The following is a 16,968-nucleotide window of genomic DNA, read 5'->3' on the forward strand; positions in this document are numbered from 1 at the left end:
TTGGCAGCTGGTGCTGTGTCCCTGGGGAGATGGGCTTGGCACCTAGTGGGTGCTCCTCTGATTCGTGCTCACCTCCACCGTTGGCCCTCCTGCCCCAGCCTGCACTGCGGTTTGGGGATAGAAAAGTAAGGCATGATCTTGGGCTTTTAGAAGCTCACAGGCCAGTGGGTGAGACAGGCATAAACAAGTGCCCAGTGGAAAAGATGCCCGGAGGCCAAGATGGGTCGCAGAGTGCCCCTCCTCCTGCTGCTCCTCCAGCTCCTCCTGGCTGCCATATGCCTCCATGTGCCTTCTCTCTCTTCCTCCTCCCCTGTGGGACCCTGTTGTTCTTTCAAGTTCTCATGCGTGAAGCTCTATCCTCTCAAACAGCCCTCTTCAAATGGCCAAAAAATAGTTTTCCAGACCTACAGTGTGCATTATTCTTGATTTGTTGATGCATTTTTAAAAACTTTTCTTTAACTTTCATCTGTGTAGTGTTAAAAACATTTCCTTCATCTCCAAAAAAATAATTCAGTAAAGAGTGTGCTGAATACAAATATTCACCTAAACTATTAATCATCCTCCGTTAGACATTGTGACTAGAGATGATTTGATTCTAGTCACAGTTTTTGTGGCTTTTTTTTTTTTTTTAATTGACTACACAGAGACTCCTTTGAAATTCAGAGGATGTTAAAGTATTGGCCTGCAACATATTTTTAGAACTAAAACTTAAGGCAGAGTCTGGATACTACATGCTTAGTGCTTAGTCAGTATAAATAATGCAAATATGCCTTATTTAAATGAGGTTAATTCAGAAATCATTAAAATTTTGTTAGCTTAAAAAATTGGGAGAAACATTTGTATTCTGAAATGTTTGTTTGTCTTAGGCTGCTTGTCCCAATTTTTCTGGAGTGTGTACCATTCATCATCACAAGAAAAGACCTGTGTGCTAAAATTAGCATCATTGATGTTGTTTTCTCACCCAGACAAACAAACAAACGAAAAACTGAAACCAAATACATGGACAAAAGGCAGCTTTTGGAAATGATAGCTATGTTTTATTACCTTGATTGTGGTGAGATAACATGAGTGAATGAATATGTCCAAACTCATCAAATACATGTGCAGTTTTTTGCATACAAATTTAACTCAAGCTGGAGAAAGGAAAACATTAGTATTATAAGGTTTTAAAAATAGTCTTGATAAGTAACCAAATACTGAAAACAAAATAATGCTTAAAGAAGGTTAAATTTTGAAGGAATGTAAAAAATTAGGCAACTCAGATTCATAGAATAGATGATGGTACCACAATTTCCGCAGAATGACTGTTGTTGTCTTTGGAGTGTTTTTGTGTGCTAGTTTTTGCTTTTCATCTGTCTAGTTTGCATTTTGGAGAAGGCAATAGCACCCCACTCCAGTACTCTTGCCTGGAAAATCCCATGGCTGGAGGAGCCTGGTGGGCTGCAGTCCATGGGGTCACTGAGGGTTGGACACGACTGAGCGACTTCACTTTCACTTTTCACTTCCATGCATTGGAGAAGGAAATGGCAACCCACTCCAGTGTTCTTGCCTGGAGAATCCCAGGGACGGGGGAGCCTGGTGGGCTGCTGTCTATGGGGTCACACAGAGTCGGACACGACTGAGGTGACTTAGCAGCAGCAGTTTGCATTGTAAGCCTTTTTTCCAAGAATAGAACCTTTTGAAATGTTCTGGAATACAGTGTTTGGCAGTTTTACTCTGCACACTTAATGTCAAAGGAAAATCAGTTTACTCAGAATAATATAAAATTATTAACTCTATCTTTTTTTTCAACTTCAGAGTGCCTATTGTAAAACCACAAGTGGCTAGCTGGGAGCTCTCAGTGAAACTGCATGACGAAATTCATACTGTCGTAGTATCCAGCAGTGGGCCAACATTCTCCGTGAGTTTTATTTTTTTTTAATTTTTGACTATCTTGAAATTATCTATGAATATTTACAACAATTTTAGCACATTCCACGAGTCTCATCTTTTGCATCTACAACATAGGTGTGTTTCTGTTTTCATCTTCTTTAGGAAGCTGAATGGAAATGAAATTTTTGTCTCTTATGTTAATGAGGAAATGTATGCCCAGACTTAGCCACATTCTAAATCCACTTCCTGTTACCTGATTTATTTTTCTGTTGTTACTGAGAAGGAATACTTCTGCCTTTGTTATAGAGAAGAGCATCTTTAACCATAATTCCAAATATATGATAGATCTGTTTCTTTTAAGACAAGTAACTTGAAGCCTCATGTAACATTTTCTTGAGATTTCATGTTGTTGGACATGCTTTATGCTGAATTTACCTTACAGTGACATTCTTTTTGTTTAGAAGTCTTTAACCCCTTGAGTCATACCCATGAGAGAACTGCTTTAGTTTCAGTCTGGTCTGAACTGAACACTGTTCCAGAAGATTTATACCATGGTATGAATGACATGTTTCGATCCTGTGATTTAAATTGCCAGAAAAATACCATAAAGAGTTACTATTTTATTATTTATTTATTTAGGCCACATGGCTTGTGGGATATTAGTTCCCTGACCTTGGATTGAATCTGGGCCCTGGCAGTGAAAGTGCTAAGTCCTAATCCCTGGACCGCCAGGGAATTCCCAGGAGTAACTATTTTAACTTGGGTCCTTTTTAACTTTCAGCATGAACCACAGAAGCTGCTACATAGTTACATGGTTAGTATAATGAATGTTATATGTTGATTATATATATTATATGTGTTAGTATAATGAATGTTGTATGTTGATTATACATATTATATATGTTAGTATAGTGAATGTTGGGCTTCCCAGGTGGTGCTGGTGTTAGAGAACCTGCCTACCAATGCAGGCGACTTGAGAGATGCAGGTTCAATCCCTGGGTTGGGAAGTTCCCCTGGAGGAGTGCATGGCAACCCATTGAAGTATTCTTGCCTGGAGAATTCCATGGACAGAGGAGCCTGGCGGGTGGCAGTCCATAGGGTCACAGAGAGTTGGACATGACCGAAATGACTTAGCACGCATGCACATAATGAATATTAATGTATATTTCTCTTCTCATGGCTAAGTTGCACTGAGATGTCATTTTACTGGGTGGGGGAGGAAATGACTTTTCATCAAAAAATTTAAACCAGATATGAAAATCAAAATTATGTAATTTCATTGAAAACAGTCCTTGGAGAGGCTTGAGATATATGGTAGATTCTTATCCCAGGTGGAAAAATAGTTCAAGTAAGAATTAATGAGAATTCATTTAATCAGCAAATACTTACTGCATGCCTACTGTGTACTAGATAAGTGTAAGGCTGTTACACTGGAGAAGGTGACATTTTTATGTGATAGTCACAAGTAAATGAGATTAATTCCTGAGTTAAGGTTGGTCTCCTTGGTTGTCTTTCTTTTTCTTTTTTTTTAATTGGAATATAATTATTTTGCAGTGTTATGTTAGTATTCTTGCTTATCTTTAAATTTTGTGATTCATCTATATGCCAGAATTGCTAAAGCATTTGTTACTAAAAGATATTTCACTCAACTGTCTTAAAACAAAAACTGTGATGGAATTAAACCATGTTCTTGTATTTTGTGATGAACTTATATGATTCTTTATATTTCTCCTTTCTATATGATCATTTGAAAAATAACTCTGTAAGTGGACACTTAACTATGCATCAAATTGAGTAGCAAATTATATGTGTTGAATATTAAAAGATAATGTAGTATAGTATTTTCCTAGGGGAAGGTTAGCTTTGCAAAAATGTAGACCTTAGCATAATTTTCAGTTCTGTACTGAGTCACCACTGAAGTGTTACTGTTAATCTGATACAGTGTTTTTCTAAGCGGTGCCTTGCCTTAATAAGAAAACTGCCCAGCTTATGTCTATGAGTTGTTATTTCTCTATGCTTGTTTCAGATTCCATGTTGGAAAGCTATAGATCATTGGCACAGTTCAAGTGATATCTGTCGAGTTTTCGTTGTAGAATTATCCCATTTTACTTTTCAGCTCATGATGTGTTTAAAAAACCCATCAAAATTAATGCATTAAAAATTTCCCTGGAAAACATCCACCTTGATATATAGTACAAAAACTACTTCCTGTATGTATTGGCTTAGCTACTATCAGAAGCATCAGGCATAATAAAAATTGAGCATTCCTGATAGTATATCCCTTTTTCCTGACCATATTTGGATTGAGCTTCATTTAGCGTCAGTGTTATGAAAGGAGACAAGTTGAATAGTGTGCAGTAAGTAAAGGCTTTCATTGGTATTAGATTTTAATAGAGGGGAACTCCTGCTTTTAGAGTCTCAGAAGGGAGAGTTGTGACCATTTACTTGTTTTTCTAGATCACCCTCTGCCACATCAGTAGGAAATTAGCCAAGAGGTGACAGTCTAGGTTAATGACCCAAGAGGTAATACATATTTGTTTTCCTTACAGTAATGTGTTCGTGTTTTCTGAAAGTCTTTTATTTAATTAAAAAATTTTTTTAAATAATAAGATATTCAAATGAGGAAAATATAGCAAATTTACAAATCTCTATGTAGGTCGCCTATTAAAAAAAAGAAAAAAGTAGTAGATACAGCTAAATCTCTTCTCTACATCATCCCATTCTGCTCTCTTCTTCTCTAGAGATGACATCATTCGTGAAGGTACCATGTGTCTTTCTTGTACATGTTGTTACAGTTTCAGTGTGCCATAATAATAATGAAATATTTCATGTACCATAATAATGATGAAAAAGAAAGATGTGAAAAATATATATATCAATACTTAATGATATCATTTATGTAAGATTTTAAAATGCACAAAGCAAAACAATTCCATTTACAATAGCATCAAAAAGAGTAAGATACTTATTAATAAACTTAAACATAGAGGACAAAGACTTGCACACTGGAAAATATAAAATGTTGCTGAAATAAATTAAAGAGGACACAAATAAATGGAAAGCCATCTCATGTTCATGGATTTGAAGACTTAATGTATGCTATAATGTCAATATACTCAAAGCATATAGATTCAATGTCATCCCTATCAAAATCCCAACAGAATTTTTGCAGAAATAGAAAAAAATCCAGAAATTCATATGGAATCTCAGGGATCCCCCAATAGTTAAAACAATGTTGAAAAAAGAAGAACAAAAGTTGGAGAACTCGCACACTTCCTGATATCAGATTTTATTTTAAAACTACAGTAATCAAAACAGCATGAACACCAGTAAGACAGCACACAGACCAAGAGAATAGAGAGCCCAGAAATAAACCCGTGGATAAGTGATCGAGTGATTTTTGACAGGAGTGCTAAGATCATTCCATAAGGAAAGGACAGTCTTTTAACAAATAGTACTGAGAAAAATTGGATATCCACATGCCAAAGAATGAAATTGGACCTTTTACCTTACTCCTTATGCAAAAGGAGTTCAAAATGTATTAAAGACCTAAATGAAAAAACTAGGACTTCAAACTCTTAGGGAAAAATAGTCATTACATTGGACTTGATAATTTCTTGGTTATGACATCTGAAACATAGGCAACAAAAGAAAAATAGGTAAGTTAGAGTGCGTCAGCATTTATAACTTTTGTGCATCAAAATCAGCGAACGGAAAGGCAGTGCACGGAATGAGAGAAAATATTTGCATATGCAGGATACATTTGCATATTACTCAGAAGGCAGTGGCACCGCACTCCCGTACTCTTGCCTGGAAAATCCCATGGACAGAGGAGCCTGGTGGGCTGCAGTCCATGGGGTCGCTACAAGTCGAACACGACTGAGCGACTTCACTTTCACTTTTCACTTTCATGCATTGGAGGAGGAAATGGCAACCCACTCCAGAATTCTTGCCTGGAGAATCCCAGGGATGGGGGAGCCTGGTGGGCTGCCGTTTATGGGGTCGCACAGAGTCGGACACGACTGAAGTGACTTAGCAGTAGCAGCAGCAGAATATATAGACTAACTTACAGATGCAATCTATTTTAAACATGGGCAAAGGACTTATTACAAAGTTAAAAATATCTACATTAGTAGATAAATAAAAGAATTATTAAGAAAGAAACAATTAGCAGGCAGTATAATGGAGTGATTTGGACACTATGTTGTGATTTGGTGTTAAGAGCTATCTGCTCTTAGGAAATTAATTCCTCTAAATTTCAGTTTCCTCCTCTGTCAAATGGAGATAAAGTATAATGTCTTTCAATTGGATAGAGTGAAATGATATATTTAAAGAGCTTGGAATGTTGTCCAGAACAAATTAAATGTTGGTTGTTAGTAGTGCTAAAAGTACTGCAATAAAAATCTAAATTATTACCAAAAATAAAGTGAAATAAATAAAAATGGGCAATGAACTTGAATAGACATTTCTTTAAAGAAGATACACAGATGACCAATAAACATGTGAAAAGATGCTTGACATCACTAATCATCAAGGAATCACAAATCAGAACTATAACTGGAGGCCAATTCATAGCAGTTAGGATGGCTACTATCAAACAAAGCTCCAGAAAATAGTAAGTGTTGGCGAGTATGAATGAAACTGGAACCCTTGTGCACCGTTCATGCAGCTGCTGTGGAAAACAGTACTGTGGTTTATGTAAAAGTTAAAAGTTGATAAGATCTGGCAATTCCACTGCTGGGTGTTTATCCCAGATGATTGAAAGCAGGATCTTGAAGAGATATTCGCACACTCATCTTTAGCAGTCTTAGTCACAATAGCCAAGAAGTGGAACCAACCCAAGAGTCCAGTGCCAAGTGAATGGATAAGCAAAGTATATACGTAAAATGAAATGTTATTTAACCTTTAAACGGAAGAAAGTTCTGACACATTTTATCAGACTTCATACAAATGTGATACAGACTTTGGCCCCCTCATGCGAAGAGTTGACTCATTGGAAAAGACCCTGATGCTGGGAGGGATTGGGGGCAGGAGGAGAAGGGGACGACAGAGGATGAGATGGCTGATTGCATCACTGACTCGATGGACGTGAGTTTGAGTGAACTCTGGGAGTTGGTGATGGACAGGGAGGCCTGACATGCTGCGATTTCATGGGGTTGCAAAGAGTCGGACACGACTGAGCGACTGAACTGAACTGAACTGCAAATCAGTATTTTACTGAAAAACTTTTCAGTAGGGAGGATGAAAATTTGGGGAAATAAAGCAAGCAGTGAAAAAGCAGTAAAAGATATTTTATATATCTTAGGTTTTTATTCTAATGCTGAATATGAGTCAAAATGAATAGCATCATTAAGAAGAAAAGAACCTGATACGTACAAGGCTGAGATATTATTTTGGTTATTAAGGTGATAAACTCATATATGTAAAAACCAAATTTCGTTTATAGTATTTTCATGACTGCCTTCTGGATTCCCAGGATGTTTCCCATTTCTCTTTTATTCTGCATAATACAAAACTAGAAAATACTCATGTGTTGATGTTAAAGATAATGGACTTAAATTCAGAAGAATGAAGTTGGGTCCCTACCTCATATTGAATGGACTTAAATAAAGAAAAATGTCAGAGTACTCTTGGCATGATGAAACTTAGCTTGGAAATTTGGGTTTCCCAAGGATGTAAAAATGAACACTGTACATGCTCTAAAAAATCTTTTTTGCCCAGTATTTCATGTTAACTACTAATAAACTGTTCCCTGGGTGGCTCAGTGGTAAAGAATCCACCTGCCAGTGCAGGAGATGCAAGAGTCATAGGTTTGATTCCTGGGTCAGGAAGATCCCCTGGTGCAGGAAATGGTAACCTACTCCAGTGTTCTTGCCTGGAAAATTCCCTGGATAAAGTAACCTGGCAGGCTACAGTCCATGGGGTTGCAAAGAGTGGGACCCAACTGAGCACACACGGCACTAATAAACTAGAAAAAAGTTGTAGTGTTCCTATTGAATTAGAGATTCTTTGTTACAGTGAATGACTGATAGAAATTTTTCTACGGACCTTGTGAAATGCTTCTTAAGAATAATCAGAATCCTTAGAGTATTGAATTTTGTCATATCAATGCAATTTTTATGTTAATGTTTATAAAGAAAAATCTAAATGATCTAAAATAACATTAAATATTAAGATCAAGAAAAAAAGCACTTTTGTTTTTAAAACTTTTTTCAGTTTATTTTCCTAAATGAGATTTTTTTTTTTTTTTTGCTTCTTATATACAGGTCAAAACTTAACTTTTTGATAGGCGTAAAACTTTGCTACAATTTTAAATTGTGGTCACAATCCTTTCTTTCTTTTAATTTCAAGTATGTTTTGTATTGATAAAATTTATACTAAAAGTTAAATGGCAAAGATTCATTTCTGGAACAGCAGCAAACTAACTATAATTGCTGAATATTATTAAAAAAATCTCTATTTACAGAATTATATGCTGTTGTATGTCAAAAATTCTGCAAAAGCCATTTAGAAACTGCCACAAATAATACAACAGGTTTAGCAAGGGTACAGGAAACAAAATATATAAAAATCAATAGTATTTCTACTCATTTTCAATGAGCACTCCAAAAATAAAATTATGAAAACAATTTCATTAACAAAAGCATCCAAAGAATAAAATACATAAGAGTAAATTTAGTAAAAGAAGTGCAATACCTATACTGTGAAATCTTCAAGCTATTGAAAATTCATGAATCTAAGTGACTTAGTTCATGAATTGAATGACTTAACATTATAAAGATGGCAGTACTTCCCAAATTGGTCTACAGATTAAACATAATTTTTATCAGAATCCAGGCTTTATTTTTGTCAGAAATTGATGCTGACATTCAAGCTAATACTAACACTCAAATAGAAACGTAAAGAATCCAGAATAGACCTTATAATTTTGAAAAAGAGAATACAGTTGGAGAACTCACTTCCTCCTTTCAAAACTTATAAAATTGTCTTGAAATCAAGACCATGCAGTATTTGCATAAAGAAACTTACAGATCAATCAGTAGAATAGAATTGAGAATCCAGAAGTCCATAAATGTATGGTCAAGTGATTTGTGACAAAGGTCCCAAAATTATTCAGTAGGAAAAGAATAACCTTTTTAACAAGTAGTGCTGGAACAATTAGGTATCCATGTATAAGAAGAATGAAGTTAGGTCCCTACCTCATATTGAATTGATATAACAAAATCCCACATGGATTAAAGATGTGACATATGAAAGATAAAGCAACAAAACTCTCAGGAGAAGACACAGGAGTACATCTTCGTGACCTTGCACGTAGCATTGGGTTCTTAGATTTGACCCAAAAGCACAAGCATCAAAAAAAAATTTTTTGATGCTTGTCAAAATTTAAAACACTGCTTCAAAAAATACTAGCAAGAAATTGAAAGGACAAACCACAGAGTGAAAAAAATATTTTCAAATAATATATCCAGCAAAGCACTTGCATTTAAAATACGTAAAGAACAGTTAATACTAAAGACAATAATAAAACTTAATAATAATGACAATGTAGTATAAAAATAAGCAAAGAACCTAAACAGACATTTCTGAAAGAAAATATCCAGTTGTCAATAAGCAAATGCACAGGTGATCAGCATCCTTCGTCATCAGGGATATGCACGTCTAAAGCGCAATGAGATGCCACGTCACACCTACAGAATGGCTGCAGTAAGCAAGCCAGATAGTAACAGGTAGGGTTGAAGATGGAGAGAAATTGGCACCCTCACACACTGTTGGTGAGAGTGTAAAATGATGCAACCACTTTGGAAAACAAGCTGATATTTCCTCAAAAAGTTAAACATCTAGGTTATCCAGAACCTCAGTTCTATCATGAGTATTTTATCACGAATAAGTATTTTTAGACTTACTTATATGTTTGTTACTGTGGTGGATGCATTTTACCTTTCAAATAATACTTCACACAATAATTTTTCCAAGTAATAGTTGCCAGGCTGCTGCTGCTGCTAAGTCGCTTCAGTTGTGTCCGACTCTGTGCAGCCCCATAGATGGCAGCCCACCAGGCTTCCCCGTCCCTGGGATTCTCCAGGCAAGAACACTGGAGTAGGCTGCCATTTCCTTCTGCATGAAAGTGAAAAGTGAAAATGAAGTTGCTCAGTGGTGTCTGACCCTTAGCAACCCCATGGACTGCAGCCTACCAGGCTCCTCTGTCCATGGAAGTTTCCAGGCAAGAGTACCAGAGTGGGGTGCCGTTGGCTAGATGTCAGCAACTAAAAGACAAATTAAATAGAAATATATATTTATTTACCCTGTCTACTAAACAATTTGGTAACATTGATATTCTTCAGCCTACTAATTCTACCTCTAGAAATTCATTCTAAGGAAGCAGCGAAAAATTGCTAATATGAACATGGTATTGTGTTGGGAAGGAAAAGATGAATTCATGGCAGAGATAGCCAGGGAAGCAGTCTCACTTACAGTAAGGAGACTTGAAAGTGATTGAGATACAGTGATAAATGCTTTAATGGAGGTCCCTTCAACTAGTTAAATCCATGAGAAAGAAAGAAGAAAGCAGTCATCTGCCTGGGGGAAAGGAAGGATGTAGGGGAAGATGCAAGTTTTCCTTGGCTGAGATGATTAATGAATAACCATTTAGAACATGATTTTTGCATAAGCCAGGACTTGAGTCTAAATCACAGCGTAAGAAGGTAAGGAAAAACATTGAGACTTGTTGGCGTGGGAAACCAAAGCTTGTGGAAAAATTAGAGACATCTTTTATAGATAATTTTGACTTTTTATTATGGGAATGTTTGCTTTCTTTATTGTTATTGATTTTCTATAAATAGTATAGTTAGAGGTTTTCTTGTCTTGTTCTAATTATATTTTTTCTGATACTTACTTTAGCCTATTCAAAGGTATCTTCATGAAACGGCTGATTACTTTGGTCTGTTCTGTAGAGTTTGTGCCTTGTCTCAAGCACTGTGTTAAACACTTGACCTGTGTTCTAAATGAGATGGTGATAAACTGCAAGGTCAATGTTATTAGCTTTAGTTGACAGAAGAGTTGGAAACTGACATTCAGAAATACTAAAGCCGAAGTCACACAGCTTAGGAACGTGGGATCCAAGATTAAACCCGTATCAGTATGATTCCAAGGCCTGTGAAATGGTACCTCTCTGCATCTGACTTTACAAAGTACTTTTGCTAAAGAAAATTCAGAGAAATAGTAGCACCAACTTGGAAAATTAGCTCTGTTAGACTCTGGACACATCTTTGTTAATCTGAGGAATAATACATTTCTAGTCAGAACAGTTTTGTCACATGATAATAGGAAGTTTCTTTGTGTTAAACATTGAGGCTCAAGTCATTCCATTTAAAGGCAGCCTAGAAGGCATCACAACAGCGTGAATAAATCATAGTATTACGTAATGTACAGTTTCACAAAGTGTACAGTTAGAGATACAGGTTAAGAGCAGTTTGTCAGAACGCGTTTTCAGCGTCTCACTACTCTTGTAGATGTTGACATGTTTTTCCAGTTGTGTTAAAGTTCAAAGTACTGAGTTTTCATGGGAATTTTACAGTCTTATCCGAGCAAGTAGTACTTTTTAGAGCAACACAAGATTTGAAATACGTAAGATATTGCATCTACAAGATTTTGTTTGTGCTTGCATTTTGTTTTAATAATGTTCATTTTGGTTGATGTAAAATTGTCTCAACTTGAGATGCCTGTGGTGGAGGGAGGGAAATGTTTTGTAATAGTCATATTATTGAAATTACCACCTTGTGTTTTTCTTCTCAAAGGAAGAATATGGTGATGAGCATAAGAATAAAAAATAATAATTACATATGGATGCATAATAAGAAATAATTATATATGCATTGTGTGAAGTTTTTCTTTCTCTAGTATAGCCAACTCTTTCCCATTTTTTCCTACCACTGTGCATTTTGTTCTAGATTTCCTGACTAAGAAAACATTCCACCAGAGTTTGTTTTGATATTTAGAGAACATTTTGAAAATGTAGTTTTAAGTGGAGCTGAGTATTTTTTATGTAACATTTTTCAAAACGGTGAAGAATTAAAGGAACTTAGCATATACCAATAAATAATCTTGTGCACAAATTAACCCTTTCTTCATGTTTTCAAATGTTAATGAAAAGAATTTTTTTTTTTTAGTTTTACTAGTTTATTGCTACCAACCCATCTCCTTCCACCTTCCTCACGCATGCGTGCTCAATCACGTAACCCCATGGACTGCAGCCCGCCAGGCTCCTCTGCCCATGGACTTTTCCAGGCAAGAATACTGTAGTGGGTTGCCATTTCCTTCTCCAGGAAATCTTCAATAAGAGTTTATACCTTCAATTTACATATAATCTGGTTTTTATCTCATTTGCAGAGAGTAATGCTAAATCATGTAGGTACTAGAATTTGTATAGGGACATGGTAAGAATCATGATTCTTCTTTAAAAAAATAATTTTCAAATACCCTCCTTAGGGAAAAAAAACCATTATTATTGTATCTGTCTCTCTTCCTCTGTGTCAAAGAATATTTTATTCCTGAACGTAGGAGGGGGTCAAATAAACAAGATTGTAGAAAAATAAAGTCTGAAGAGTACATCATGCACAGCTTGATCTGTTTACTTTTTAAATGCCACCTTGTTCAGTGGATCTGGGACTGCACTTGTGAACCATAGGACTAGATTTCACAAAAAGATGAGGCTCCTGCCCATGTAATCTGGAAAATTGCTCGTCTAATGGGGTGCATAGTTGCACCTGTACCCTCTTGAGTGACTCAGTCGTGTTGTGCTCAAGAGTGAAGTAACTTGTTATGTGACTAAATGAAGGGGAAAAAGAAGTTATGAAAGCCAGCTACTTTGGAAATGAAAAGCTAAATGGTATTGGTTGTTATCACATTAAGGTTGGCAAATACTATAATTAAAACGTCAAGTGATTTTTGGTGTTACTGCCTGGTTTCAGCCACTTTCTGATAAATTTTATTTGGAATCAAATTTTCATTGTGGACACCAGATATTCAGGTTGAGTTCAGTTCAATTTTATAAGCACTTATAGATAATCCATAGTAATCCAGTAACCTTTTATGGGCACTGGTAAAAGTTCTATCACAAAAATTTATTGTAAGTCATTTTATTTATTTTGTCATGATACTGATGGCCTCTCTGACTTATTTGTACATAAATAAACAGTGAAAACACAGTTGAGTGCCTTTGCTGAGTGACTTGACCATTAGATGAATTTCAGTGTATTTGTAGCCACTCTACATTTATCATTTAGCTGTAATATAGTTTCATGGCCGTTTATTGGATGCTTCAAATGACATAGTTCCTGGAGAACCAATAGGAATCAAGAGAGATGATGTCTGACTCTGTAAAATTTGTCATCTGTGGAGGGTGACGAGGACAGGCTGTCCTTCAGCGTACGTGACGTGTCTAGCGTTGTGCTTGAGACAAGGCGCATATTCTATAGAATAGACCAGGGTAATCCATTGTTTCATGAAGATACCTTTGAACAGGCCAAAATGATAATATAATTAGAATGAGACAAGGAAATCTCTCTCTGTACTATTTAAATAAAGGCTGTGTCAGGTAGAACGAGTGGATGATGCCAGGGAGCGGCGGATGCTATGGAGGCCACCTGGTGTGGGGCGGGGGTCTGACCTGGACATGCGTGGCTGTGGGTGGACTTATGAAGGAAATAAAGGCCAAACTGAGTCCTGTGGAAGTCCGCGTGGGGAGGGGAGGGGAGAGAGGTCAGAGTTTGAAAGCATACGTAAAAACTGTAAAAAGGGCTAAAAGATTGTTCGATATGGCTGGGGAAATGGAAGAGTTGGAACGTGGAAAGCTTGTCGGGGACCTGGTGGCAGGGAGGGAAGGTGGTGAGAGCAGCGGTGTGAGCGGTGACACCAAGATGAAGTGAGCAGAGGCCCGATGGTGCAGGGATGGGAGAGGAAGTCTTGCCACGTGTTCACGTGGAGAACAGCCCTGACCATCTCCCTGCTGGGTTGATACAAGCTGGGTTGAAAAAAACATTAATTTTTGTTAGAAAGTTGCCTACTATACCTGTACTGTACTGTACTTTGGAAGAAACAAAACACTTTTATGAATAGGTTAAATACAGGATAAATACCCACTGCATATCCTGTTTGAAAAGTTTTGAAAATCGGTTGTTGTTCAGTTGCTAAGTCGTGCCCGACTCTTTGTGTTAATGGTGTGGATTTATCTGGAGAGCAGGGGGAACCAGAGAAGGCCTTCCTTCAGGAAACTGGATCAGAGTTGCCTGTGAGAAAGAACACCCTTAGGCTATGCTACAGAGAGTAGCTTGCCAGAGTGCGGGGTGAAGGAGAAGTCTTAGTGTCCACTGAAGGCAGCATTGCAAATAGGAGGTACTGGTATCCTCAGCCGGAGAAGGCAATGGCACCCCACTCCAGCACTCTTGCCTGGAAAATCCCATGGACGGAGGAGCCTGGTAGCCTACAGTCCGTGGGGTCGCTAGGAGTCGGACACGACTGAGCGACTTCACTTTCACTTTTCACTTTCATGCATTGGAGAAGGAAATGGCAACCCAATTCAGTGTTCTTGCCTGGAGAATCCCAGGGACGGGGGAGCCTGGTGCGCTGCCATCTATGGGGTCGCACAGAGTCGGACACGACCGAAGCGACTTAGCAGCAGCAGCAGCAGCAGCAGTATCCTCAGCTCCAATTATTTTGGCAGTGGGAAAAAAATACATCGACGGTAGAGAGACTTAAAATGTAGAGTTAGCTGCACAGCATTTGTTGAGTAGTAATAATATTCTGAGTTGTTTGTTAATTCTAGCCCTCTCTTATCAGAGCAATTTAGAAGTATGTTCTAGAGAATACTCTTGATGGACGGAGGTTTCTAGAAAGTCTAAATTGTGTTTAAGTCGATAACTTGTGAGGATTAATAGACTCTGTACCTTGGTCACTGTTATGAACGAATAGATTTGTGTCGTTGTTCAGTCGCTCAGTCGTGTCCGACTCGTTGCGACCCCACGGATTGTGGTACACCAGGCTTCCCTGTCCTTCACCGTCTACTGGAATTTGTGTCATATTTTTGGTGAACACTTGTTTGCTGTCAGATTCTCTTACTTAACTACTTCTGGTGAAGTTGAGAGGTGGTTAATGGCTACTGTTTTGTCTTTGGCGTTGTTTTTACCTGAGGAAGCAGTAAGGGAGTTCAGGTCTCTTAAGTGGCCAATTAGTCACTTGCTATCATATGATAGTATTTAATTCCTTCATTGCGTTTATCACAAACTTTAATTATATACCTTCTGTTTTTCTTTCTCCATTTGATTAAGTTCCATCTTTTTACACTAAAATATAATCTTTATAAGGATGGGGACCTTGTCTTGGTGGTTATGCCTTGTACTTCTCAGGAAGTATTTGTTGAGAGAGAGGGATGGGAGGAGGGGAGGAAAGGCCAAAGAGGAGGAGAGGTGGGATTTGAGATTAACTGGAACATTCTGCGAGTAACAGCTGCTCTAATACTGCAAGGACCTAAAACTCCCACAGTTTGTCTCTTAAATGTTAAATGTCCTTTGTGGGTGTGCTGGGGCTCTTCCTGACCAGGAGGCTTATGCTGCCATGCTGCTGGTCGCTCTGACCAAGGGACAGAATGAGCATGGGGAGTCATGACTGGTTCTTGGAGCTTCAGGCAGCATCCTTCCGCTCATGTTCCATCCCATCGCAACAGTGGGTCGTGTGACATGCGTCTCCTTTAGGGGATGGGAGATGGCAGTCTTATCATGTATCCACATGGAGAACAGCCCTAACCACCCACCTCCTTGCAAGATACCTTGCAAGTTGAAAAGCATTCATTTTTGTTAGAAAGGAAGTTGCTTACTATATACAGTAGTGTGCTTTTGAGGAAATAAAACACTTTTATGAATAGGTTATATGCAGGATAAATATCCACTGCATACTCAGCATTGACAGGCAGGTTTTTTGTGTTTTTTTGTTTGTTTGTTTGTTTGTTTGTTTTTACCGCTAGCACCACCTGGGGAGCTCTAGTGGCTCAGATAGTAAAGAATCTGCCTGCAATTCAGGAGACCCGATTTTGATCCCTGGTTCGGGAAGATCCCCTGGAGAAGGGAATGGCTGCCCACTGCAATATTTTTGCCTGGAGAATTCCGTGGACAGAAGCCTGGCAGGCTGCAGTCCTAGGGGTTGCAAAGAGTCGGACATGACTAAGCGACTAACACTTGGGACACCCAAGATTGCTGGGTGATTAAAGAGAGCAAGGCCGGAAGCCCTGGGTCTCCTCATGGCTGGTCCTTCTCTTTATATTGAGCTCTCCGCAATGGAAAGAAACTTAAATTTAGCATCTATGCAGATGGTGTTAGTTTTATCTCTATAATATATTGGGAAAAAAATTAAAGTATTGAGTTTCTCCTATTTGGGAGCTTTTTGCCTACTGTCACATCTAATATTCTTTCTTAAGGAAAAAAAATGGTGCAGCTTAAAAAAGGGTGATTCCTCTGTGTATGAGCTTCCCACAACCAATTACAGAAGGTTTGACAGGCTTGGGGAGATAGACACAAACACTAAGACTGCTTCATTCTGTTGGGATAATATTTCAAATTCTGAATATAACTTTTTTTTCCCTACCACTTTACAGCCCAAATAATGGCTATTAAATGGGATATTTTGTCAAACCAGTGAGGTTTTAAAGCTTTGTGTGCCCTCTACGATCTTTTATTAACTACTCAAGAATCTTAATGGAACATCAAAATCCTGGTTTTATGTATCAAAAAGAAAGCAATAACCATGCAATCATGGTTAATTCATGTATTTTTTTTAACAACTTCCGCTCAGCACATATATGAAGCACTTTAAATACTGATGCATCTCCTGTGTTATTTTTGAGATCTTGAAGAAGATCCACAAAACTATAGAGTTGGAAGCTGGAACGAAATTTCAGGTAGCGATAAGTAAACATGTCCTAACTCTGATTCTTCAGTAATGAAATAGTGTAAACTCTTAACATTCCTTTTGTGGAGCTTTGTAGCCCATGAAAACAGCATTGTCATAGAGCCTCGATGTGCGTCATTTGTGACTGAAGGTTTTGAT

The 16,968-nt window shown here is 37.7% G+C and overlaps 1 protein-coding gene across 6 annotated transcripts in view; it reads left to right on the forward strand.

Moving 5' to 3' along the window:
- The window catches only part of PCCA (propionyl-CoA carboxylase subunit alpha), a 361,328-nt gene that overhangs the window by 235,983 nt on the left and 108,377 nt on the right, over nt 1-16,968 (forward strand). For 3 of the 6 annotated variants that reach the window (XM_027557904.1, XM_027557903.1, XM_027557901.1), the window contains exons 19-20: nt 1,798-1,900; nt 2,654-2,686. In XM_027557904.1, the coding sequence (XP_027413705.1) occupies nt 1,798-1,900; nt 2,654-2,686 (136 nt within the window). The remainder of the gene's footprint in view (nt 1-1,797; nt 1,901-2,653; nt 2,687-16,968) is intronic. The other 3 variants (XM_027557902.1, XM_027557900.1, XM_027557905.1) reach the window with 1 other exon arrangement.

The sequence above is a fragment of the Bos indicus x Bos taurus genome, chromosome 12 (assembly GCF_003369695.1).
Source record: "Bos indicus x Bos taurus breed Angus x Brahman F1 hybrid chromosome 12, Bos_hybrid_MaternalHap_v2.0, whole genome shotgun sequence".
NCBI classification, from domain to species: domain Eukaryota; kingdom Metazoa; phylum Chordata; class Mammalia; order Artiodactyla; family Bovidae; genus Bos; species Bos indicus x Bos taurus.